We start from the raw sequence: 23,588 nt of genomic DNA, 5'->3' as shown, positions 1-23,588 counted from the left end.
TCTTCCTTCCCGTTCACATTAATTGATTTGATTTGCTTACTTTATTTATTTTTTGTCTATTAGATTGTAAGCTCTTTGAGCAGGGACTGTCTTTCTTCTATGTTTGTGCAGCGCTGCGTATGCCTTGTAGCGCTATAGAAATGCTAAATAGTAGTAGTAGTAGTAAGTGACACAATAGGCAAGACAAATATTTTAGTAAGTCCAATGGTTAAACAAACCCTAGCCAATTGGCTAGCATCCTGTATTAAATTCTGTTAATGGACAGACTTTTACTCATAGCAGAAATTTTAAACCTCATTAAATCAGCTACCATAACTCTCGAAGTCTGCTTTGCAGAACAATATATCTTTTGAAGACTGGTTCAAGCAGTAGTGAAACCAGGGACAGTGTTTGTTTTTGGTCGCGTGGTACTGATCAGTCCATCATTTTAAGCTCGGCAACTCTCGCATCATTAGAAAACATAAGAAAAGTCCTGCTAAGTCTGACCAAGGTCCATCTGGAGTTCAGGATCTTGTCTTCAAGTACCTGGTACAGTGGGGGAAATAAGTATTTGATCCCTTGCTGATTTTGTAAGTGTGCCCACTGACAAAGACATGAGCAGCCCATAATTGAAGGGTAGGTTATTGGTAACAGTGAGAGATAGCACATCACAAATTAAATCCGGAAAATCACATTGTGGAAAGTATATGAATTTATTTGCATTCTGCAGAGGGAAATAAGTATTTAATCCCTCTGGCAAACAAGACCTAATACTTGGTGGCAAAACCCTTGTTGGCAAGCACAGCGGTCAGACGTCTTCTGTAGTTGATGATGAGGTTTGCACACATGTCAGGAGGAATTTTGGTCCACTCCTCTTTGCAGATCATCTCTAAATCATTAAGAGTTCTGGGCTGTCGCTTGGCAACTCGCAGCTTCAGCTCCCTCCATAAGTTTTCAATGGGATTAAGGTCTGGTGACTGGCTAGGCCACTCCATGACCCTAATGTGCTTCTTCCTGAGCCACTCCTTTGTTGCCTTGGCTGTATGTTTTGGGTCATTGTCGTGCTGGAAGACCCAGCCACGACCCATTTTTAAGGCCCTGGCGGAGGGAAGGAGGTTGTCACTCAGAATTGTACGGTACATGGCCCCATCCATTCTCCCATTGATGCGGTGAAGTAGTCCTGTGCCCTTAGCAGAGAAACACCCCCAAAACATAACATTTCCACCTCCATGCTTGACAGTGGGGACGGTGTTCTTTGGGTCATAGGCAGCATTTCTCTTCCTCCAAACACGGCGAGTTGAGTTCATGCCAAAGAGCTCAATTTTTGTCTCATCTGACCACAGCACCTTCTCCCAATCACTCTCGGCATCATCCAGGTGTTCACTGGCAAACTTCAGACGGGCCGTCACATGTGCCTTCCGGAGCAGGGGGACCTTGCGGGCACTGCAGGATTGCAATCCGTTATGTCGTAATGTGTTACCAATGGTTTTCGTGGTGACAGTGGTCCCAGCTGCCTTGAGATCATTGACAAGTTCCCCCCTTGTAGTTGTAGGCTGATTTCTAACCTTCCTCATGATCAAGGATACCCCACGAGGTGAGATTTTGCGTGGAGCCCCAGATCTTTGTCGATTGACAGTCATTTTGTACTTCTTCCATTTTCTTACTATGGCACCAACAGTTGTCTCCTTCTCGCCCAGCGTCTTACTGATGGTTTTGTAGCCCATTCCATCCTTGTGCAGGTGTATGATCTTGTCCCTGACATCCTTAGACAGCTCCTTGCTCTTGGCCATTTTGTAGAGGTTAGAGTCTGACTGATTCACTGAGTCTGTGGACAGGTGTCTTTCATACAGGTGACCATTGCCGACAGCTGTCTGTCATGCAGGTAACGAGTTGATTTGGAGCATCTACCTGGTCTGTAGGGGCCAGATCTCTTACTGGTTGGTGGGGGATCAAATACTTATTTCCCTCTGCAGAATGCAAATAAATTCATATACTTTCCACAATGTGATTTTCCGGATTTAATTTGTGATGTGCTATCTCTCACTGTTACCAATAACCTACCCTTCAATTATGGGCTGCTCATGTCTTTGTCAGTGGGCAAACTTACAAAATCAGCAAGGGATCAAATACTTATTTCCCCCACTGTATATCATAACAAGTAGACATTTCTCACAGTTCATTTTAAGAAATGAGCAATGGCTCTCCCAGATCTACCTAGCTAACAATTTATGGACTTTTCCTCTAGGAACTTGCCCAAACCCAATTGTATCACCTTGACCACATCCGCCAGCAGCAGATTCCACACGTTTACTACAATTTGCTTTCAATCTGCTGGTTATTTTTGTGGCATGTCCACTTGTTTTTCTGATGCTTGAAAGTTTTAGATGTTACTTATTCAACCCTTCTACCCCACAGATGATGGTATACACTTCTACCATATTTCCTCAGTTGGCTTACTCCAAGCTGAAAAATCTTTATTTATGCATGCATTCTTGTATCCTGCTATTATCCAAAAACAAGTTTCGGTTCAAAGTGGCTTACAATTCACATTTTGATGGGGTTACATTAGTGTTGTGCAATGCTGACAGGGCATTTATAGTTTGTGTGGTTATTCATAGAGTTTTTGAAGAGATAGATTTGAAGTGGAAAAGGTAGTTGTAGCTTTTGTGTTCAGTTGTAGAGTTTTGGTGCTATTTATTCATATAGTAGATTTGAAAGGAAGGCGACGATATCTTTGTGATTAGCTGTAGCATTTTTTGAAGAGGTAGGTTTTCATTTCTTTTCTGAATTGGAAGAGATTTGTGATACTTCTTATAGTTTTTGGTATCAAGTGCCACCATTTGGAACCCAGGTAGCTAATTCCTGCTGTGTAGATAGTTTTGTAGATGGTGTTTTTGCAGTTGGGTAGATGTAGGAATAGGTAGTTTTTGTTTTCTGGGCTGGCACTTCTTGAGGATAGTTCAATCATGTTAAACGTATATTCAGGTGCCATTCCAAATAACATCTTGAAAATTAGGGTGCTTGCTTTGAAAAATATTCTTGCCTTGACTGGTAGCCAATGTAGTGTTTCAAGCAGTGGGGTTGTTCTTTCATATTTTGATTTCTTGAAAATCGGTCTTGCTGCCGTATTTTGGACTGTTTATAGCTATTTTAGTGCGTTTTCCTTGCACCCTATCCTGCTTATAATCGAACGAGAAAAACGCCCAAGTTCCAACCTAAATCGGGAGATGGACGTTTATCTCACAAAAACGAATAACGCAGTATAATCGAAAGCCGAACTTGGACGTTTTCAACTGCACTTCATCGCGGAAGCGTACAAAGTTGATGGGGGCATGTCGGAGGCGTGGTGAAGGCGGGACTGGGGCATGGTTATCACCCGAACAGAGATGGGCGCCTTTCGCCGATAATAGAAAAAACGTATGCGTTTGTAGCTAGAATTTAGGGCACTTTTCCTGGACCCTGTTTTTTCACGAATAAGGCCCCAAAAAGTGCCCTAAATGACCAGATTACCCCCAGAGGGAATCAGGGATGACCTCCCCTGACTCCCCCAGTGGTCACTAACCCCCTCCCACCACAAAAAAATGATGTTTCACAACTTTTTATTTTCACCATCAAATGTCATACCCACCTCCCTGGCAGCAGTATGCAGGTCCCTGGAGCAGTTGTTAGGGGGTGCAGTGGACTTCAGGCAGGTGGACCCAGGCCCATCCCCCCTACCTGTTACAATTGTGCTGCTTAATGCTTATTAGTCGTCCAACCCCCCAAACCCACTGTACCCACATGTAGGTGCCCCCCTTCGGGCTATAGTAATGGTGTAGACTTGTGGGCAGTGGGTTTTGAGGGGGATTTGGGGGGCTCAACACACAAGGGAAGGGTGCTATGCACCTGGGAGCTCTTTTACCTCTTTTTTTTTGTTTTTGTAAAAGTGCCCTCTAGGGTGCCCGGTTGGTGTCCTGGCATGTGAGGGGGACCAGTGCACTACGAATCCTGGCCCCTCCCATGAACAAATGCCTTGGATTTATTCGTTTTTGAGCTGGGCGCTTTCATTTTCCATTATCGCTGAAAAACAAAAACACCCAGCTCACAAATTGTCGAATAAAACATGGACGTCTATTTTTTGCGAAAATACGGTTCGGTCCGCCCCTTCACAGACCCGCTCTCAGAGATAAACGCCCATGGAGATAGACGTTTTCGTTCGATTATGCCCCTCTATGTATGCTACATTGCAGTAGACTAGTTGTGATAGTATTATTGATTTGGACCTGTATTCGGAAAGATTGTGTAGGGGAATAGTCTTACTCTTCTCAGTGTTCTGAAGCATTTAGTAGGGGTATTTTTTGGATGGATGGCAGTTAGCAAGGTAGTGGAGCAGTTGAGAGAGGATAATTTTTGGGGGGGTGAGGCAATTAATGGGGTAGTATGTCAGTTGTACCGGACCAATTTTTGGATGTAGGGCACAGAGATCATTTTGGATAATGGGGCAGTTGTTGAGGTGGTAGGACAGTTGTGTGGGGAGGCATTTTTGAATGGGGACAGATCTAGGAGGTAGATTTTGAGAATGGGGCAGCTTATGGGGTTATTCAGCATTTAGTGGGGACTAATTTTTGGAAGTTGGGCCATTTGAAGAATGCTGGGACAATTGGGAGGGGTAATAGTTGGGGGTGGGGCAGTTTGTAGAGTGGTGGGATAGTTGCAGTGGTAGGTTTTTTTTTTGGGGGGGGCACTTGTAGAGAGCAGTTTGGGGGGATGGGAGAATAAAGAGGCAGGGAATTCCTCCTTTCTAACTGAAATGTTTCACTCTGTTTCTGTGCTACAGAAGCTAGAATGCCTTATCCCATAGAATGCATTGGATTGTTGTATTTTTTTGGGAGGGGAGGATGCTTACTTTTCTGCATCCCCTGCTCCAGTTTTGCCCATTTTTAAACTTGATGTCTTTTACTGTGTTTTTCTGACTTGCCAAGTTTAATCCAATTCTGTTACAATTTTAGAGAGTTATTTTGCCTCCAGATGTACAGATATTCTCTATCCCTCTTTATAATTCTTTCCAAGTTCCACTAGTGTGGAAAGAATAAGAAGAAAGCACTTGCCTATACAGATGCTTTCCTTAAACAGAAGAATTAATCAGGAATAATCTCCATAAGTTGCATTCTTCCTGAGTATAGAACCAGCTGAATGAGAGACCGTAGGAACGGTCACATATATTCGGATTTTTACCCTGCCCTCTTGAAAAGCTGTTTTCATAGTTCCGCGCAATGTTACCCATTGTATACCCGACTTGAACCTGTGTCCCTTGGTTCTCAGTCCATTGCATTAATTACCAGGCTACTCCTCTGACCTGTAAATTATCTCACCTCAAAAAAACTACTCCTAACTGCCCCCACACCCAAAAGATATCCCTACAACTGCTACAGGCACCTACAGCGCAGATCCTGACGTCCACACAAAAGAACCATAAATGTGTACTTTTACCTGCAAGAAGGGGAGCCTAATTTTCAAATAACCAATTTATCAGGATACATTAATTACTTTTGGAAACTATGTGTATGCGCCTAATACCCCTGGCCCTGGATTGGCCAATAAGACAATTTTCCAGGGAAAATTAGCAAGTAATGGGATAGGAGGCAATGTTCTTTTGTGGATTAGGAATTGGTTATTGGACAGAAAAGAGGGTTGTGTTAAATAGCCATTTATCTCAATAGAGAAGGGTGAATGGTGGAGTGCTCCATGGATTTGAACTGGGACTGGTACTACCTAACATATTTGAAAATGATCTGGAAACTGGAATGACGAGTGAAGTGATTCAGTTTTGCAGATTTCACAAAACTATTCAAAGTTGTTAAAACACATGTGGACTGTGAGAAATTGCAGGAAGACCGTAGGAAATTGGAAGACTAGGCATCCAAATGGGAGATGAAATTTATCGGTGATTTCTATATATGGTGCCAAAAAAGTTAAAGTTAGGCTCAGTTTATAGAATAAGGAAATGGGACTTGATATACCTCCTTTCTGTGGTTACAGTCAAAGCAGTTTACCTACTACATACAGGTGCTTATTTTGTACCTGAGGCAATGGAGGGTTAAGTGACTTGCCCAAAGTCACAGCGCTTACACCTGAGACTCAGGCCTAACTTTTAGGCACAGCTATTTTGGGCGCATATCCCTTGTCCTATATAATAATTCTCACCTCCAACGTTCCATGCTTGGGACCGTGGCTCCCTGGCTGCAAGTGGTCTGTGAGGCAGACACGCACTGACGTCAACACAGCTGATTCCAAGGCAAGGGGAGGAGTCCTCCTACTGCCTCGGAATCAGCTGTCACCCCCCCCCCCCCCCGCGCTATGGCCCCTTCGAAACCCACCCCCCCCGCCGAAAACTGCCGCCGCCGTTGTGCTACCTTCCCTTCCCGTAGGTTGTTCAATCATCTTCTTAGAAAGTTTAACTCCGTGCGTCTGACGTCAGACGCACGGAGTTAAACTTTCTAAGAAGATGATTGAACAACCTACGGGAAGGGAAGGTAGCACAACGGCGGCGGCAGTTTTCGGCGTTCCGGGGTGGGTTCGAGGGGGCCGTAGCACCGGGGGGGGGGGGGGGGGGGGGGGGGGAATTGCCTGCCTAAGGCCCTTTTCCTTGCCTACAGAAACGGGCCTTTTTTACTAGTATTATATAACACATGTAAATGCTATGAACACCCTTGTTCTTCTCATGACTCTCCCATTCCAATAATTGCTTGTTAAAAACCCAATTATTGGCACAAATTAGCTCATTGTTAAATTAAATTGTGCCCAATTTTTGGGAACTAATAGAATTAGGGGGTTAACGTGGACGAATGCAAAGTGTTGCACATTGGGAAGATAATCTGAATCACTGATGATGCTGGCGTCCACTTTGGGGGTTAGCACCCAAGATAAAGATTTAGGTGTCATTGTAAATATGCTGAAATCTTCTGTCCAGTATGCAGCGGCAGCCAAAAAAGCAAACATGATGCTAGGAATTATTAGGAAAGAGATAAATAAGACCGCGGATATTATAATGCCTCTGAATTGCTCCGTGGTGCGACCTCACCTTGAATATTGTGTTCAATTCTGGTCACCGTATCTTAAAAAATTTGAACAAGTTCCTGGAGGAAAAGTCCATAGTTTGCTTTCAGATAAGGTACGAGAAAGCCACTGCTTGCTCTGGGATTGGTAGCATGGAATGTTGCTACTATTTGAGTTTCTGCCAGGTACTTGTGACCCAGATTGGCCACAGAAGCAGGATACTGGGCTAGATGGACCATAGGTCTGATCCAGTATGGCTATTCTTATGGTTAGTATATGTGTTGCCAAGGGCAGGGCCATATTATGCCATTGGGCAAACTTTGCGTTCACAGGTTTAAGAGATATGCTTGTGACACAGGCATTAGGATTGCCAACGGTGTAGCTTTTTCACATTAGTGTCCAGAAGGTAGGATGGGTAATGTGTTGACGTTATTCTTAGTAGAAAAAATGTTTCTGCAGTTTTCTTAGTTCTCTTTCCCCCTCCCCCCAAAGCATGAACTTATGTCTGTTGTACTAGCGGCAGAAACTGTACACAGGATCCAGCCAATGGGAAGGCAGCCCTAGTGACAGGAAAGGAGGTGGTGCTCAAGGTTGCCAGGTGGGCGGTTTTACCGCCCAATTGGGCGGGTTTTCACCAGCGGTGCCAGGAAAATTTCGCCGGCCGCGGGATGCGGTTTTTTGGGCAGTTTTCCCGTCGCCGTTGTGCGAGTTCGGTGGTTTTTTCCGGGGCTTCTATTGGTCCAATTCAAGCTTTTCCGGGGCTTCTATTGATCCAATAGAAGCTTTTCCGGGGCTTCTATTGGTTCAAATTGGACCAGTAGAAGCCTTTCAGGGGCAGGGATGACACAGGGGGCGGGGTTAGTGACGCTGGGGACAGGGATTGGCTACGGGCAGTTTTGGGGCGGGTTTACGGCTGTATCGGGCTGGGAAAATTTTTCCCAGCTGGCAAACCCTGGTGGTGCTCTGCATAAAGTTTCTGTACCAGGGGCGTAGCCAGACTACAGATTTTGGGTGGGTCTAGGCAAGAAGTGGGTGGACACCAAGTGTTCTTCCCCCCCCCCCCCCCCCCCCCAAAAAAAAAAAAAAATCTCAGCAGGTGGGAAAACGCTTCCTCCCACCTTTTCAGTCTGCAGCAGGCATGAGCAGGTGCCGGTATCATGGAGAGTACTGTTTTCGTTACCATCAAGGGGAAAGTCTTCAGCTGGCTGAGCTTGGGATCCCCATCAGCTACCACCAAATGTGTGCTACTGTTGGGTGGGCCCTGGCCCACCTGTACTATCGAAGTGAAGTTCTGCATGTGGTGGAAGGCTGAAGAGAAATGAAGCTCCTCCAGAAACTGCCACTACCATTCAATGGAAGCAGCAGTCCTAAAAGCTGTACTATATATCTGCTGATTCACTGTAATACCGTGATTAAGGAATTGCACCTTCTCCCCTCTTCTCCTGAACACATGCAGACATGTAAAGAATTCATGAGTGGTGCTCCACTTATTCTTTCCGTTTTGGATCTCACCACTAGACTCGTATATTATATGGTGTAACAATACTACAATTTATTTTTTTTCAGTGTTTTCCAAGTTACAAAACCTGATAAGTTTTGTAGGTCAATACCTTGCCTTTTTTTTTTTTTGTTTGTATGTTACCTTGGTCTTTAAATAGCCAAGGTAGCACTTTGTTCCCACGCCATTCAAATACTTATTTAGAATGCCCATTCAGCTCTTAGTGGCTAGTAGGGATGTAAAGTCACTTTGTTCCATTTTAGCATATACTGAAACACAAACTAGGCAGGCAAAAAAAAAAAAAAAAAAAAGTTTTGCCTGGCCCATCCTTACTAGCCAGGATAGCTTAAGAACTGTGTCTAATGCTACTCAGCTAAAGACTAACATGAGAAACTGTCAGAATAACTCTTAATCATTACAGACAAATCTGAATTAACAAAGAATAAAATAAATTAATAACAAGATTACTATTATTTGCTTCTAGGATTGGTACTATACTAACAGTGGGTATGTTAGTGATGTATTACGAGAGAGATTCAGCTGCAACAGAAACGCAGGATCCATCACTGCTGGCGCACACTTCCCTTTCACCAGACACTTTTCATTTGCATTATCTGCCCCTCATCAGCTGCTCCCAGATCTTAATGTGTGTATGCAGCAAGGGGGTGGGAGGGAGAGGAAATGGCATAAGACACGACACCTTCATTATGAATTATTTCAGCTTTCATTCCTACTCAGTTGATAGACTGATTTGTCAGTATTCTCTCACTAGGTTACCTCTTTTGATAGCTCTCTGCATATGAGAAAAAAATGCATGTACTGATTTATGCACATTATCCTAGATGCCTGTAAGCTAATTTTTGTCTTACTTGCGCTAGGCATGAGGTTGGGTCGTGAATCGCACAAGTGCAGTCTATCTGCTCATCATTTGCTTTTAACTGTAGGTTTTACTACACAGATTATGGGGTTCTCAACTGAGTCCTTGGCACACACCAAGCCAATCAGGTAGTCAGGATACCTATAATGAATATGCATGAGAGAATTGCATACAGTATGAAGTCAGTAAATGTATCACATGCATAGTCATTGAGGATATCTTGAAAACCAGACTGGGTAAGGTTGATAAACCCTGCTATAAGTTAAGGAGCCTCAAAAGCTCCCTTCATCATCTGTCATTCTTCTCCCTCAGTTCCCATTTCCCACCCCACTTCTCAGCACAGCTGGAGGTACAGGGGCAGAATGGTAGATGCAGACCAAAGAAGCAGAGATCAGAGCAGTGGCAAGCTTCATTGTAGCTGATCAAGTAGGAAGGTATACAAGCCAAGGATGGTCCATGAAGCTTGGACTGGATTCATGACCAAGCATTTTTCTGTGAAAAGTAGGCCTCAAACCGTGACTGGGCATAATCCTGCAAAAAATTTAAAAAAGGCCCGTGAGCAATATGTGCTAAGGACAGCAAAGATTAACTTCATGAACACACACTTTTCATGCACACAGTTTTGAAAATTAAAGTCTAACAGGAAAAAAAACCCCTCTAAGATGCATGACAATATACATTAAGTAACTGAGCTTGGTAGCTCAATGAGTCCAATTCAAGTGCAGTCTTCCATTATCTAGGCTAGGAATGCAGACGATGCTCTTTTTCACAGGCCCAAGCAGAGGCAGGTCTCACTTACACAACTGAATACCAAGACTGTGGAATACATGGGTAGAGCTAACCAAATTTCGGTTTCAGTTTCAGCACTGAAACCAGACTGAAATCTGGATTTGGGTTTCAGATGAAAATGCCTGTACATTTTTGGATGAAACCTGAAACTCACACCCCCCCCTCCTCTCCCTCCCCGGATCACTGTAAGGTACCCATCCCACCCCAGGACTAACGTAGGCAGCCCTGGTGGTCTAGTGGCCTTTTTGGGGGGCAGGAATGAACCCCACTCATTCCTGCCCCTTGCTGTTCTGCAGAGGTTCCTGGCAGCCATTTGAGATAGATGTGGGGGGAAGCCACTTCTGGGATTGGTAGCATGGAATCTTGCCACTAAGTGGGTTTCTGCCAGGTATCTTTTTCTTTGCTCTCTATATCTAGTTGTAATTGGATAATAGCTTGTCTCTTCTTTTTTACCAATGGAAACTATCATTAGAACATAAGAATAGCCATACTAGGTCAGACAGATGGTCAATCTAGCCCAGCATTCCTGCTTCCAACAGTGGCCAATCCAGGTCACAAGGATTAGAAGCAAAACTCTGGGAGAAGAAGAAGAAGTTTTACCAGAGTCAGTGAAACAGGACACTCACCAGGTAGCCAAATTCTATGGTGGACATCTTTGCCTGAACAATTGACCAAAGACCCCAGAAAAAGTGAGAAGCCAGGGCAAATCTGTGGAAGAGAAGTATTTTTACATTTATTCTGCATGCCTGAAAATACTGAAGAGAGGCCTGAAAAAATATGAATGGACCTCGTACCTCTGAGCTTGCCATCAGCACTGATGAGGTCAAGCTAAGAAAACCATACCATCTCTTGTAGCTCATCATAGGCTGATTTGCTATTGTAGTAGCAGTGCAGAGGAAGTTAAGAATTTCTACCACCATTGTCAAGGGAAAAAAAATGTAGTCTTACCTGCAAATTTTCTATCTCTTTGACCCCTACCAGACCAAGCAGGTCATCTGGGATTATGCTCCCCTACCAGTAGATGGAGAAGACTTGCTTGCTGACATCACCCTATACTGGTTCGCATGCAGACACTAGCTTCCAATTATTTCAGTAGTCAAGCCAACCAAAAACCACCGTTGTAGACCACCACCTCCAAACTATGTAGGGGAGATCACCAAACCAGCAGCTGTACACCTAGACAAGGAGAACCAATACCAGCCTGAAGTCCCCTGCTTGCCCATTTCTCAGATGGGGAGGAAAAGACCCCCTCAGGGTCCATCACCTCAGTAGACTCACTATCTTTCTGTCCGCTCTAGGGTCTATTCCAACCATCTGCTGGAGACAGAATACTAGGAAGCTGATCTCTATATCCCTGGACTAATTTTCTTTAGAGCATGTATATGTATTGTTTGTGTTAAGAGTAGTCCGGTGGCAAAGACATCGTACCCATCACATTGTAAACGGGCCAAACCTTTCATTTTAAAGCATCTTAGAACTGGAGAACTTGTTTTGCTAACATCAGTTACCAGGGTTGGGTGCTAAGCCAGCATCTATGATGGATAGAGATACTGTAACCCACTCTCAGAATACAATCTGAATCCATCTTTCATAGAAACCAAAACTGCAGATTTTAGCTGAACCACGTGAGGATTACAGCCAGGCAGTAAATTTCCTGCTTGATGGAAATGTTTTCCTACTAAAGTTTACACAGTAACCAAAGCTATTTGGATTTTGAGTAATCTTAAAATAAAATACATTGATTTGCATTACCCAAAAGAAAATGGAAGAACAGAAAGTTCACCTGCATACAGCAAGGGCCTAGTAAACCGTGTACAAGGGGCAGAACTACCAACAACTAAGAAGCCTGGATGGTTTTTGTCAACTGTAAATGCATGTAGCCAATTGGGTCTCAGCTGTTGGGGGGTCATGTCCTGTAAGGGGGGGGGGGGGGGGGGGGGAGGGGGTAGTTTTAGTATTTTATATTCTAGGTTAAAACAAACGTTAAAACATGAAGAAGCTTGTCCATAGGAGTACCTTTTTTAATTTTTAAACATTGGTAAGCCTCATTTCCTAGGTCGGACAAACAGAATGTATGGTACCCAAGTCCTACTTTCCTTCCATAGAAATCACTGCACAAATTAGAAGAGCTCAGATTGCAACAGGAAGATGGAAACCACCAGAAGAGATTCAACAAGAAGCAGGACAGCCAGAGAGAAGACGGAAGGACTCCAGACTGCTGCAGAAGGAGCCAAGTAAGTTTGAGAAGGAAAGCCTTAGCATGCACAGTAACTGCGTGAAAGATCTCCAGTTTATTTCTTTTGGGCAATTTTGGGGCTAAAGTAGCTGTTATAGAAAAAAAACCCAAAAAACAGCAGCTGGTACCTAAAATTGTGTGCAATGTACTACTTCTAAATCATCGTCCAAACATATAAACGGCGAGTGACCGTACTCACTCGCAAATGCGCAGTAGAGACTTCCCTGTCTGTCCTGCCCCCACGTCAATACGTGATGACGGGGGGGGGGGGGGGGGGGGGGCAGAGAGGGAAACTGTGCGAAGAGGAGGGTACCGCCGAGGTCGCCACTGCTACCCCCCCCGGAGTTGCCGCTGCCGCCACCCCTCCACCCGGCCGTCTCTTTGCTATTCAACTTACACCTCCGCAGCAGGCAGATCAGCTGAGCTGCCGTTGGCCTTCCTTCCCTGCCTGTGTCCCGCCCTTGCTGACGTTACGTCACACGAGGGCGGGACACAGGCAGAGAAGGAAGACCGACGGGAGCTCAGCTGATCTCTGCCTGCTGCGGAGATGTAAGTTGAATAGCGAAGAGATGGGCCGGGTGGAGGGGCGGCGACCCACCAGCCCATTTTAACGGGCTCAATGGCTAGTCAATAAATATATTATCCCAAGAGGAAAGCAGTAGAGGTGTGCCCAGGGATATAATCTGGTCCCCCACACCCACCATATCACTACTCTCCCCTCACCATTCCTGCAGATTTTCCATTGTCCCTGGCCCCGTGTATACCTACTTGTGCAGTATATCCCTTTTGGAAAGAACCCAGGAATTGTAAAGAGGTTTCCTCCTATCCAAGTCTGCACAGGTAACATCAGCAAGCCAGTTCTTTGCCTTCAGTTGCTGGTAGGGGAGCACAAAAGTATCCATACTACTCATTTCCACAGTACCTGACACTCACTCATATTTATTTGGATTTTTAGTTACCACCTTTTTGAAATAATTCACTCAAGGCGGTGTACAGTAAGAATAAATTAAACAGACAATTACAGCAGTAAAAATATTCAAATACAAATTATGGTACAGTAATTTACACCAGAACTACACATAACATAACTCTTTATTCCTGATTGTTCAACTCCAATCTACTACGAGTGAAGTTTTATCCAATTATCTTTTATTTCTTATTATGAAAATGAACTTTGACTACCTAATTCCACTCTATCACCTCCATATTTTAACTATGTATTTCTCTTTTTCCGGAATTGGTGATCACCATTACGGAACAATTGTAAGCCACATTGAGCCTGCAAATAGGTGGGAAAATGTGGGATACAAATGCTACAAATAAATAAATAGTTTACTACTTACAATGTCAACACAATAAGTAACAGAACATTTTAATTGACTAGGGTATAAGCAAATTAGGTGACTAATTTAAAGAAAGGTGCACATGAGGTCAAAGAGATGGTTAAATATCTCAGCTAGGGTAGTAGGAGTGGATAAACATAAATATAAGCTCTGACGTAGAGACATCAGCGTATGCCTAAATGCTCCTCACCGATTAGTCTCCACAATCATTTCTTCCTCAGTCTGAGACTGTTCCTTCTTAGTTTTCACTCCACCGTTCCCAGAAGACTCTGACAGGTAGTGTCGTATAAAATGGAGCTTCAAAAGCAAAGAACAAAGATGGCAGATTAAGAAAGAAATTAGGCCCAATAGACTTACTGTACATGTTTCCCCTGTGCAGGAACCAGATCTAGGGATCAGAACCAGAAGAAGACTTTAGATGGGGAGAAACCAAATACACGGTTAAAAGGAGGCAAACTTATTGGGGTTGATATTCAAAGTGATTTTAACCAGCCAGAATCAATTCCTGGCCGGTTAAAGCACCTGTTTGGGCCTAACTGCTCATTTTCAGTGGTACTTGTTAGCACCAAACTGCTAACCGGCTATTTTGGGGGCAGAATCGGCACTTAACCGGCCGGATTAACCACATAAAAGTCAGTCCTACCTTTATGTGGTTCACCATAGCCAGTTAAGTGCCGAATATCACAATTCCGGCTCTGTAAACCCTGAAATTCAGTGCCATTGCCCGGAACTGATCGCCGTCAGCTGAATATCGGGCCCATCTTCTATATATATAAAAGGCAAGACCAACGTTCTATGAAGCCTCCAGCCGGAAGTGTGAAGCGCCAGAGATATCCGGTTTCCCCATGAGTGAAGGAAAACAGCACAGCACGAAATCTCACACAGTGAAGGACTCAGAGGGGGGAGGGGAGAGAGATGCCCTCACTCTCTCTGTAACAAAAACACAGAACAGCAGGAAACTTAACACTGAAGGACTGAACTCGGAGGGGGAGGGGGAGGGAGAGAGGGCAGGGACACACACTCCCACATGCACACTCTGAAGAAAACCTTGCTAGCCCCCGTTTCATTTGCATCAGAAACGGGGCTTTTTTTACTAGTTGTAAATAAAAGCTTCAAGGCCTGTGTCTACATTAAAGGAGACAGTGATCAGGAATTTGTGTTCAGGCCTGTATAGAACGGTAATAAAGACAGTCTCAGAGAGTACCCACCTCTGAGACTGTCTTTATTACCGTTCTATGCATGTGGGGGATAGGGATTGTGTGTGAATGGTACCGAGTGCTTTTTAAAAATGTTTTAAACTTAGCTTGCAGCTCTTAATTTGTAGCTCAAGCTCAGTTATGATCTGTACCCCTGTGTCTAGTGGGTTTACAGTCTTAGAATACCATCTATTCAGCTGCTATTTTACTGCACACACACAAAAAAAAAAGTCACAACAATTCACTAAACCACATTCCAGTGAGTCCAACAGTAGTTTTCACTGCATTGTGGTGGGTGGGAATACCACATACTTAGGATCCACTATTATACATCATTGTGGCTACACCTTGGGCCTGCTATCTTTAAAAAGGCTGGTCTATTAGAGAAAAAAAAAAGTTACCAGACATGTAGGTTATGTGTAAATCCCATCCCCTTTCCCACTCTTCTTGACCTTGGGCAGGTAATTTAGTCTAAACTCTTGAGTAATGGAGAGTTAAGTCCTTTTGGGCAGAGAAATACTACTACTACTTAACATTTCTAGAGCGCTACTAGGGTTACGCAGCGCTGTACAAAATAAACAAAGAAGAACGGTCCCTGCTCAAAGGAGCTTACAATCTAAAGAATGAAATGTCAAGTTGGGTAGTCTAGATTTTCTGGGCAGAGGTGAAGAGGTTAGGTGCCAAAGGCGACATTGAAGAGATGGGCTTTAAGCAGAGATTTGAAGATGGGCCTCTTGTAGTCACATTCAGACTTGGAAAAACAAATAATCCAATCAAAAATCTGAGTTATGAGCCTAGGAAGCGGGGAAGGGAAAGAGGGGAGTTTGAGATGACAATATCAAATATCACAATAGTATGTGTGCTGGCTGGGAAATGTGCCATCTTTAACCCTTATGCTTCAGCTTTCTCCTGTCTGTCAAAACAGTCTGCAGTCTCACCAATTCCCACAGTAAAGCAACGGAAATTTTCTGGGAGGCTTTGTTCTCAGAAAAATACTGGTCCCATGAACTTTAGTTTTCAAATTCTTCCAGCAAATGTCATGATTCTCTGTTCTTCTGAAAAGTATTTTAGCCCCACAGACACACAGCCCTCTTACATAACTTTCAATATGTTTGAAGGCATAAAAAGAAGAGCCTTTATCATAAATTCAATTCAAGACTTCAACAAGTCCTTCTAGAAATACAGATCACATCCATAGGGAACACAAATGGAATGAGCTGCTACAGTGCAACTGCAGCCACGCAGGCACAATATCCATCGCCTGTGCTGTTACTGCTTTACCTGTTGGTCTCTGTTCGGGTAGTTGCTTTGGCTGGCTTTGTAAAATGGCCACTTGTCATAGGTATAATCATAAATCCATTCACAGAAATGGTTCCCAATGTCAAAGCCCCTGTAGGAATAAAGTTTTACAATCCGTTACAATATCACATAACTCCCAAGTCTAAACAGGAGCACGTCAGTGCTACAGAAACCCAACTAAGACACCTACCAACCTTGACCTTCCTGCAAGAAGCACTACCATGGAGTGCAGACACTATTAAAGGCAGGAAGTAAGGTACTATAAGAACCCCCAGACTGTAGCTAAGGGTACTGAGTAGTTGGAAAAGTGGCCCCCCAAATATCAAAGATACAACTGGAAAGATACAGGAGCATCCCCACCCAAGAGCAAAGCCAACAGCTATGATAGAGGTCAAAGGAAAAATAGCAGATACAAGGAACAGAGTGGCCAGAACCTATGTGGCCATGTAAAAATATAGATTTCCCACCTTATGGCTATTCACACACCTGTAATTATAGCTGCTATACTCAAAGTCAATGAGCATTAACCTGTCCCTAGAGGAAGGGTCCTGGTTAGCCAGAAGCAGAATATTTCCTGGAAGGAGCAAGAGGAAAATGAGGTGCACAGTCTCCAAAAGAATTCAAAATATTACCATGTCCTCCATTCAGCAATCCCAAATTTCAAAGTCTGCCCAGCACTGTCTTCACGTTCCAAATTACTGGGCTTCGATGGAGACTCCAGTAATTTTGGAGCATGAGGACAGGACCAGGCAGACTTTTACAGTTTATGTTCTGCAAATGACATGACAGATTCGGATAGGCTGGAGTGGGTTTTGACACCAGTAGCTGGAACATGAGGACAGAGCCGGGTGGACTTCTATGGTTTATGTCCCAGAAACGCCAAAGAAAGACCATGATCAAGTATATAATCTCATATGCATTGTTGATTTTAATCTTCAATTGATAATGAATGTTAACTGTCGGACAGACTGAATGGACCGTTCACTTACTATGTTACTATCACCTTATCTTATTCTCTGTCCCTCTCAGCACCCTAACACTATCTCTTTACCCCTCAACATCCTAAATTTATCCCTATTTTGCCACCTTTATCCCAATATGAATGTGATTCAATTCTTCACTTTTCCTTCCCCCCCATCCAGCATACCTCAGAACAAATACATGACCTCTGTTTTCCAATTCAGCATCACAAAAGCCCAATACCCACACTACCATTCAAAACTTTAAACTGCCTTGTCTTCTTCAGCACCTCACAAATCAAACACTGTGTCCTTAGTCCCTTCTCACTCCTCCCTCCAGTCTGCAATCATCAATACACAGAACTAGCTAACAGACCTGTAGTGCCACTCTGAGGCCACTGCATTAGCAGAGTCCTCACCCCAAGCCACGGCACAAACATGTCACCAGCAGTGAAAAAGCATGAGCAAAGCAAGCTGCTTCTAACCTTCTTGGACATCATTGTGGCAGAAGACGGTAGGAGAGGGGGTACACTCAAGCAAGCCCCTATTGCAAGAGAAAAAAAAAACTGTGTGTCAGTTACACTATTTCCAGGGACAAAAAGATGCAAAGAACAAATCAAAAAACCTCACATCCGTAAGCATAAACTTAACTTGATAGAGTCCCAGTCTCTCTTTCAGTGGTATTGTCATGTACAGCTATGTGACAGGTCCCTGGTTTGACCTCCCAATCAGATTTTCTGTTCCCCGTGTTGGCTGGGGCTAAGAGGTGGAGGGGTTGTGGTTACTGCTTAGGGTGCCACCAAGTGACCAGAATCAAGAACCATAATTTCAGGGTTCCCGCAGGGGCCCTGGTGTAGGACTGTTCCTGTAATCAAAGTATGTTTGGGGTGGAGATTTAAATAAATGGGGAAAGATCACATGTAGTTGTGAATGAAGAGTCAGGGTACAAGATCCCAGCCCCGATTCCGACAGAGCTGAAATGCAAAGGCGCAGGAAGAAACTGTTGGTTAAACTCAATAGATGATGTACAGAACTGTCTAATGTGAGGTAGCATGCACAGAAAGACTTGAACAGACCAAAGAAGATAATACTGTAAGGCATATATTTATACATGTACTTTGTACGCTGTTGGTATGTGCTGACTCTACTGCTCAAAAATCATCCCCATCCCTCACCGAGAACTTCCAGCTTCCTCACAGCCTTCTCACCTGAGGCTCTTCATCTCCTTCTCCAGGTTATACGTCTTCAATTTATTGAATTTTTTGATGTGGGAATCCCGTGTGAAAGTCAAGTCTGAGATTTGCTTCATGTAGCTGCAAGAGACAAATAACTGTTAGAAGTAAAATGTTGTTTCAAGCTCTCTCCCCATGCATCTGTCAAAAGCAGGCCATTCTCCATGGTGTCTGTCTATCCTTTCACTGCATTTCCTCATGAAACTTCTACTTCCTTAGGCTTGGTCCCATTTTATAAGCAAGGAGACATTGGTTGCTACTCCCTCAATTCTATTCCATATCATGAAAGCGTCAAGGGATGCTGGTCTCCCTACCTTATAACAGTGGTTTCCAAACCTGCCTTGGGGGAACACCCCAACCAATCAGGATTTTTAGATATCCACTGAGAATATTAATGAGACAGATTTGCATGCAGTGGAGGAGGTGCAGGTAAATCTCATGAATATTCATTGTGGATATCCTGAAAACCTGACTGACTGGGGTTTCCCCCCCAGGACAGGATTGTGAACCACGGCCTTATACCATATCACAGACTCCAGGAAAAACCTCTCCCTCCCCCTGCTCTGGCCTCTCCCATCGTACCAGCATCAAGAGATGCTCGTCACCTACCTCTCCATGGTCCCGAAAAGCCACTTAGGCTCCTTGTTAAACGGCATCTTCATTTTATGGAATCTTGATATCTTTACAGCAATCTCACTTGAGATATCTGGGTTCTGCAAATCTTGAGTATGCAGACGGCGACTCTGAAATCAATATAGTTTAAAGGTTAGGCGATACGATAACGTAGTGTGTAGGACTATGTATCGAAAAGGTTGAGGAGCAGCGGAGTCAAAGATATGTGATAATGCAATAGCATGCAGAACCAGATAGGTTGGAGGAGGACAGATTAAAGGAGCTATCAAAAATCTATGACAGTGGTTCTCAACCCAGTCCTAGGGATACACCCAGCCAGTCAGGATTTCAGGATACCCACAATGAATATACACAAGATAAATTTGTATACAATGGAACTCGTGCGTACATATTTATCTCATGCATATTGATTGTGGGAATCCTGAAAACCTGACTGGCTGGGTGTGTCCCGAGGTCTGGGTTGCGATCCCCTGATCTATGATGATATGCTGCACCTCTCCGGGTTGGGGAAGGAGGATAATGTACCCTTCTCCCCAGCTAATGCAGGTCCGCTATAACAATGATTAAATATTTTGATGAGAGAAGATGAGAAGTCAGCCTAGCAGGCAGTTGTCAGCATGAAAAATAACCATCTCTAGATCTCCTGTGGAGGAGTGGCCTAGTGGTTAGGGTGGTGGACCTTGGTCCTGAGGAACTGAGTTCGATTCCCACTTCAGGCACAGGCAGCTCCTTGTGACTCTGGGCAAGTCACTTAACCCTCCATTGCCCCATGTAAGCCGCATTGAGCCTGCCATGAGTGGGAAAGCGCGGGGTACAAATGTAACAAAAATAAAATAGATACTATTGGAGATTCTACATGGAATGTTGCTACTATTGGACATTCTACATGGAATGTTGCTATTCCACTAGCAACATTCCATGTAGAAGGCTGCGCAGGCTTCTGTTTCTGTGAGTCTAACGTCCTGCACGTATGTGCAGGACGTCAGACTCACAGAAGCAGAAGCCTGCGCGGCCACATTGGTGATCTGCAAGGGCCGACTTCTACATGGAATGTTGCTAGTGGAATAGCAACATTCCATGTAGAATCTCAAATAGTAGCAACAGTGGAGGAGTGGCCTAGTGGTTAGGGTGGTGGACTTTGGTCCTGAGGAACTGAGTTTGATTCCCACTTCAGGCACAGGCAGCTCCTTGTGACTCTGGGCAAGTCACTTAACCCTCCATTGCCCCATGTAAGCCGCATTGAGCCTGCCATGAGTGGGAAAGCACGGGGTACAAATGTAACAAAAATAAAATAGATACTATTGGAGATTCTACATGGAATGTTGCTACTATTGGACATTCTACATGGAATGCCTGCCATGAGTGGGAAAGCGCGGGGTACAAATGTAACAACAAAAATAAAAAAAAAATCACAGCTTGGGGGGTGTATGCTTCCTTCTAATCCTGAGCACAGTGACAGTCTCCTTGATTTAGGAGATGGAATCTTTTTACAAGCAGCTATTAGAATTCAGAATCTTTCTAGCTTTTTCCATATCAGGAAATGCCAGGAATAAAATATTTGCAATCCAGCTGTGTGCGCTTAACAGAGAAAAAAATAACTTCTTGCCTCAGCCCTTCTTGATGTACAGAAAATTATAGTGCAACTGTCGATTCTTCCCTTACTGGATTATGGCAATTCTTTGTATGTAGGACTTACGGCTAAACAAATAAAATAGGTTACAGATGACACAGAACTCAACGGCCAGGTTGGTATTTACATGTTTTTCAGTTTCTCCATTGTTGGCTAGGTTACATTGAGGCATATTTTCAAAGCACTTAGCCTCCCAAAGTTCCATAGAAACCTATGGAACTTAGCCTCCCAAAGTGCTTTGAAAATATGCCTCATTGGCTTCCAGCTGTTAAAAAGCACAATATCATCAGGATCATGCAATTGGTTAATATTGGCTTTTCCATCTGTTAAAGGAATTCGTTTTAAGTCTTTATTCTCCAGCTCTTTCATTTACGCTGCAGTTTGTCTGTATTAGGTTTACTTTTAAAATTTGATGTAATATCCTGATGAAATTCATCAGTATCTTTTATGTTACCCTGCCTTGAATTCTGTATTTGAAGATTTGGTGGGTTATAAATCCCACAGAACATAAATCCTCTGGGGTCTGGTTAACCACAGCAACTTGGTGCTTTGAAGCCAATTTAAAGTCCATCAGTGTCTATGGATAGTTGTGTGGGGTTTGAACTTTTACATTTATCCTTCTGTGCCTGCCTAGAGTGTACTTGCCGCCTTACTGGAATGTACTGCTCCAGTCTGCCCTGAGGAAAAATCCCATAGAGCCGTGGTCCCAATGTTCTCTCTGCCAGGATAGCAAACATTACACTCTGCAGAACCAAGGAGTCCACCCCCTGTGAAGCAAATGAGATGCATTACAACCCTAGAAACTATGTAGAGCAGAGCTTAAGGAGCTATATTCAAGCCCACTGTTGGCCAAGACTAAGCCAAATTCAGTCCACCTAGAATTTTTCAGCAGAATCTGTACACCTAAATTATTGGCTGAAAATATGATTCCTAAATTTAACCCACTCAGCCTTACCTGAAAAATGGCCATTTCATCTAAATTCAAATTCATCCCACACCCCTTCCTCAACCTGAATCCCCTCCCCTACCAAAACATAGATACCTGATAGACCTACCACCCACGAATGCTAAGAAATCATCGCGCACATTCCTCAATCTTCATTTCCCCAACTGTAAGGGTCTAAAATACAAATTAATGCACGCATCAACCTTTTCCTATATGAGCACACAATTCTGGAACGTACTGCCACGCAACCTAAAAGCGACTTATGAACTGACCAACTTCCGTAAACTACTAAAGACCCATCTCTTCGACACGATATACCACGAAGATCAAAACATGTGAAATAATGTTAATAATGCCTTTGTTATATTATTATCATGTATTCCATTACCATGCAAAGCAAAATCCTTCTAACACCTAAAATCTATTCTCATTTCCATTATCCATGATGTATTGTAAGCCACATTGAGCCTGCAAAGAGGTGGGATAATGTGGGATACAAATGCAATAAATAAAATTAAATAAATACCTAAAAGTAAAGCCTTTACCCTCTGTGCCACAACCCTCAACACATAGCATGATCCCCCTCCCTCTTTTTGCCAGATAAAATTCTGACAGTACCCCCCTCCCCCACCCACGATCCAAGACACTGAACCCCTGGGCATCTCACGCTATACTAAACGCTGCTGCATGTTACTAGAGATGCCCATAAGAATATATGTCTGATTTAGATTGTAAGCTCTTTGAGCGGGGACTGTCTCTCTTTGTTAAATTGTACAGCGCTGCGTAACCCTAGTAGTGCTCTAGAAATGTTAAGTAGTAGTAGTATTTATCAAAGGCGTTTTAATAGGATCATCAGATCAGCGTGTCTGCCTCTATAGTGGCTAATTATGAGCCAAGCATGTTTAGGAGGCAGTACCGCAATCCTCATTGACCCCAATTTTTGTTTTTTTTTATGTAGTCTCCTGTTTTCTCAAAGCTTTGAGACAGTGTACAGCGAAACATGGATCTATATCGGTGACATCAGGTCTCCACTATGCACTGTTTACTGAAGCTGAAAAGCTAAGTATTAATTTGGAATCTAAAGATGAATGGAAAAATTAAGATAAATGATACAAGTGAATATTATAATGAAAAAATAAGTAAAAAAACAAAAATTGGGGTCGATGAGGATTGCGGTACTGCTTCCTAAACATGCTTGGCTCATAACTAGCCACTATAGAGGCAGACACGCTGATCTGATGATCCTATTAAAGCGCCTTTGATTAATTAGACCATTGTGCCTGAATAAGGACGTAGCTCATGTGAAGTCGAGTATAATGATACAGATTGACTACGCACTCCCTTCCTTATTTAAATTTTATGTATGCCTAGTGATTACTGTCATAAGGATATATGGGCATCTTTAGCATTCGCTTATTTTTAGCATGTGCTAAAAACACTAGCATGCCTTTGTAAAAGGACCCCTTAAACCTCTGTTGCCCCAGGTACAAAATAAGCCTCTTTATATAATATGCAAACCGCTTTGACTGTAACCACAGAAAGGCAGTATATCAAATCCCACCCCCTATCCAATAGGTGACAGCTCCAGTATGATTACTGCTCTCCCAGCCCCCGTCATACAACTTTCTGCTTTGCCACCCTGGAACAGACACCCCTAGCCAGACTGATAATTTTCTACATACTAGACTGCAACACAAGCTGCTTTTGAAGAAACTTGACATTTGCTTTCTCTCACTCAGTTGATACAATTCCCCCATAAGCACAAGCCATCTCCCCTCACCCACAAACCAATTCACCAAACCTCCTAACCCGACACATGCCTCTACCACCAATTTGTTAGCACAACTAAACCTAAACCTTCTAAACCTACTAAACCTTCCGACCAGAAACATGTCAACATCTTCACGATCATACCTTAACCTGCACCTTCCCAACT

The 23,588-nt window shown here is 43.5% G+C and overlaps 1 protein-coding gene across 2 annotated transcripts in view; it reads right to left on the bottom strand.

Annotated features, from left to right (window-relative positions):
• Positions 1 to 8,541: 8,541 nt before the first annotated feature.
• The window catches only part of CHKB (choline kinase beta), a 31,492-nt gene continuing 16,445 nt past the window's right edge, over positions 8,542 to 23,588 (bottom strand). For both annotated transcript variants that reach the window (XM_030215694.1, XM_030215695.1), the window contains 9 exons: positions 21,360 to 21,473; positions 19,053 to 19,186; positions 18,420 to 18,524; positions 17,697 to 17,755; positions 16,739 to 16,826; positions 16,235 to 16,343; positions 13,948 to 14,054; positions 10,805 to 10,886; positions 8,542 to 9,920 (listed from right to left, as the gene is read on the bottom strand). In XM_030215694.1, the coding sequence (XP_030071554.1) occupies positions 9,864 to 9,920; positions 10,805 to 10,886; positions 13,948 to 14,054; positions 16,235 to 16,343; positions 16,739 to 16,826; positions 17,697 to 17,755; positions 18,420 to 18,524; positions 19,053 to 19,186; positions 21,360 to 21,473 (855 nt within the window). In that variant the 3' untranslated portion in view covers positions 8,542 to 9,863. The remainder of the gene's footprint in view (positions 9,921 to 10,804; positions 10,887 to 13,947; positions 14,055 to 16,234; positions 16,344 to 16,738; positions 16,827 to 17,696; positions 17,756 to 18,419; positions 18,525 to 19,052; positions 19,187 to 21,359; positions 21,474 to 23,588) is intronic.

The sequence above is a fragment of the Microcaecilia unicolor genome, chromosome 10 (assembly GCF_901765095.1).
Source record: "Microcaecilia unicolor chromosome 10, aMicUni1.1, whole genome shotgun sequence".
Lineage (NCBI taxonomy): Eukaryota > Metazoa > Chordata > Amphibia > Gymnophiona > Siphonopidae > Microcaecilia > Microcaecilia unicolor.
Note: the sequence above shows the minus strand (reverse complement) of the source record. Positions and strands in the feature narration are given on the sequence as shown.